The 3,795-nt window shown below is 43.8% G+C and overlaps 1 protein-coding gene across 1 annotated transcript; it reads left to right on the forward strand.

Annotated features, from left to right (window-relative positions):
* The first annotated feature begins 2,971 nt into the window (after nt 1-2,971).
* LOC136477455 (ethylene-responsive transcription factor ERF027-like) lies at nt 2,972-3,562 on the forward strand. The gene has a single exon (XM_066475625.1). The coding sequence runs from the start codon at nt 2,972-2,974 to the stop codon at nt 3,560-3,562; it is 591 nt and encodes a 196-aa protein (XP_066331722.1).
* The last annotated feature ends 233 nt before the right edge of the window (nt 3,563-3,795 follow it).

Here is a 3,795-nt window from a genome sequence, read left to right on the forward strand (position 1 = left end):
AAAATCATGATCTACCAATTAACAACATTTGTTTGGATATCAATTATTGTTTCTTGGTTTTTTTACTTATGTTTATTTTCCATTCATGTATATAGAGAAATCACCTTGTGAAACAACCTTTAAAAAATGCCTTTCATACTCCAAACTTTTTTTACCATAAAATAGGCTCATATGTTTCAGTCTAGGCCATATATAGAGATGGATGGAAAAAAAATCATTTGTTTGCTATAGATAATTCATCCTTCTATCTCCAAATTAACATAAAATAATTGTAATAATTATAAACTTTGTTAGAAATTTCTACAAACTTGCATGACAATATGTTTTTGGTGCACAATATTCCAATAAAAAATTCAAAATGTTTTCAAAAAGAGATGCCACACATTAACTTGAGTAAAATGTGGATTGAATTTTGTTAATATGGCTAGTACTGATTTTTTTACCAGAGCAATACAAGTTGAAAAATCTGTACTATCCTATTTTCAGTATTTGATTAATACCTAATTTTTTACCAATTACCCAACATTTCAAATCATGTTTTGATCAGCTAGGAATTATAATCCAAGTTGATTTGGTTAACTGAATTGCAAAACTATGTTTTATGACAACTTGCAAAGCCAGGCCGTAGTTTAGTTTTGCTTCTGTAATTGCCATCTAGCTTCTCTAGGATTTTCACCTGCAAAGCTAGGACGTAGTCTAGTAGTCATGCTTATTCACCCAATTCACAGTATGTATATTGATTAAAAAATGATGATGCACATCACTGCATCAGACCACATAAACAAAAATTGTATTGTTATCTGCAATTCTTATGTATAATTATTAAAATAACTTCTATGTAAAGAAATAAGCACATAGTTTTTCCTTCCAAATAGAAATCGTATTGTCATTTGCTCATATGTGGTGTTCTTGATTTTGCAGCCACTTCCAGAAACTGTTGCACTTGTGGAGGACATTGCTGCTGAATATGTCACTGACCTGGTAAGTTTATTTTGTGTAGTTGTGTGAGAGTGCGAAGAAAATGACCCAGAACCCAGATCATTCATACATGTAGCCTGTAGCTGTAGATACATGTTTGCAATTTCTGTGCGAGATATAGGAGCCCTCTTGAATGCTGCAGTTCATAAATTTTTCTGTAGGAGTTTGTAGTGCACAACACCTGAGAGTGTTGCATGTTTTTTTTTCTGAAAACTAAATGTCATTGTGCATTGTCTGAATGTCATTGTGCTTTTTGTGATTTTGTTTAGTTTATTTGTAAACTTGTTGACTGCTATTATTATTCTGCAGACCCTCTACAAAACATTAGTGTGGTAACTGATAGATAAGCTGGAGCATCAATACCAGGAAGATGTAGGGTTGCAGCGACAAGCGAGAGTGCCGCCGTTGCTTCGTCTAGTACTCTACTGGTAGTAATTGTTTAGATAGTACTCATGGTTGTGCAAGAGCTTGCCAAATATTTGGAGAAGTTGTTTTGGGTAGATGGGTATCAAATGTTTGGATGTATTATGTATTTCGGTATGTTGATGCAAGATATCTTTGTGTGTATTGGATTCATGTTATATATAAAAATAATTGTGTATTGGATTCTGTGTAAATGATACTAAATGTATTTTTTAATTGTATAGAAAATTCTATTGCATTCATTGTATATTATTTTCAGGTGGGTTGTAATTTCCTTGGCGGTTTAGCGTTGACAGGGAAAATGTTTTCTTGACTGTTGTAAGTCAACAGGGAAACATCGATACCGATAGAGAAAGTGCAATTTTTTATGGTTACTCAACCGACATGATAATTACCCTTTTATTTTGTCGGTTTCTTACCATCAAGTTAAACAATTTTCCTGTCGGTGCGCCACCGACAAAACATAACTTTTATCCGTGATGGTTTACAATTGGCCTGACAGTTTAGAACCGACAGGAAAATTAGAATTAATTTCCTTGACGGGGCACCGGCAGACATTTTCCTATTTTCCTGTCGAGCTAGCCCTGACGGTTATTCCCTGACGGTGCACCGTCAGGGAAATTGAATTCAAATTTTCTTGACGTTATTTTCTATTTCCCTGACGGTAAGTGCACCGTCAGGGAATTTCAACTTTCCAGTAGTGGATTATAATCTACGAAATCAATCTTTCTTCATTGCGAGAACTTTTAGATTTTTTTTCTCCTAGTACCCTGCCCACCACCACCGCCATGCCATTTTGCCTCCCACAACCTCCTTTTAATTATACCAGCAGTGACCAAAAAAAAATCCTTGGTGAAACCAAAACAACATTGTTAACATTGTCTTCACGCAATTGATGATGACAAAAGGTTCCGTGTGTTAGATTCAGGGGAGCATTTGTACGACGCAGGTGATGTGGGTGTAGGTACGGGATGGAATATGGGCCTTTCGCCCCTTTCGTACGGGCCTCAGTTGGGACGTCTCAGGTGCTGCCCAAGTGCCAATCACACTACGATGGACTTGGTTACACCTGCAGCATGTAAGGTGAATTTTGCAGTCAATTTCCCAATCGATGGTCAAGATTCCCCATAGTCGTCTCATCTTTGCCGCCGAGCTATCGGAAAAATCTATCTGTCTATCTACTGCACCCAAAAATCTATCTATAGTTTATATGCCTGGAGCATAAATGTACACGTGTGACGAATGAATCGTCAGTGATCACCCACTGCCACTGGCTGCGTCCTGTCCTCTCAACCCTATCAATTAGGCGCACAGCAATTCACCATGACAGATCAGTAATGGCCACCAAATAGTTTCGCATGGCGGCAGCTTATTATTCTGGCATTTCCATGCATGAACAGCCACTCCGATCCATCACTACCCGGTGGCGCTGGCGCCTACTATATAAGAGCGCCGTGATCACCCGCGAATCCGCACTGCACTTGCACCACCGGAGCGAAGCTAGCTACCTTCTCCTCTCATCATTATCCGCGCATTATTACCACATTGTGAGCGCTTCGATCGATCAGCCATGGAGAACCACCATCAGCACCACCTGCAGCAGCAGCAGCCGGCCGCTCCGGCGTCCGCTGCCGCGGCTGCGAGCTCCCCGCAGTACCGAGGCGTGAGGCGGCGGAAGTGGGGCAAGTGGGTGTCGGAGATCCGTCAGCCGGGCACCAAGGTCCGCGTCTGGCTCGGCAGCTTCGACTCCGCGGAGGCCGCGGCCGTGGCGCACGACGTGGCGGCGCTGTGCCTGCGCGGCCCGCGGGACGCGCAGCTCAACTTCCCGGGCTCCGCGGGGTGGCTGCCCCGCCCGGCCAGCACCGACCCAGCCGACATCCGCGCAGCCGCGGCTGAGGCGGCCGAGCGCGTGCGCCGTGAGCCGGCGCTTGTCGGTACTGCCGCCGCCGCCGAGCCCGGCAGCGTCCTTGCCAGTGCCAGCCGCCTTGACCTGGCCGTGGGCGACGAGTTTGACGACGACCTAGCGTCGCCCAGGCTGTGGACCGAGATGGCAGAGGCCATGCTGCTGGACCCACCCAAGTGGAGCCCGGATGGCAGCGACGGTTCCGAGGGCTCTGGATCCCAGCATTGGCCCCAGGGGTCGCTGTGGGATGCATGCTAGAGAGCCTGCGTGCCAAGTCACCTCTCGCTGTGCTATAGTGCTATACCATATATACTCCTGCTAATGCCCTGATGTGTCCACGTGGCGCCTCCTTCGCTGCTATTCTTTTTTATGATATCTTGAGGTCTATATGGTAATATTGTTATGGATGTTGTCTGTTTCAGAACCAGAATGTTATAAGTGAATTAATTCTCAGGGTCAGACGAGATGGCGGACATGGCAAAACAAGCTAA

The sequence above is a fragment of the Miscanthus floridulus genome, chromosome 8 (genome assembly GCF_019320115.1).
Source record: "Miscanthus floridulus cultivar M001 chromosome 8, ASM1932011v1, whole genome shotgun sequence".
NCBI lineage: Eukaryota > Viridiplantae > Streptophyta > Magnoliopsida > Poales > Poaceae > Miscanthus > Miscanthus floridulus.

Excerpts from the sequence above, each read along its gene's own strand:
- LOC136477455 (XM_066475625.1), top strand. The coding sequence starts at position 2,972 with ATGGAGAACCACCATCAGCACCACCTGCAGCAGCAGCAGCCGGCCGCT.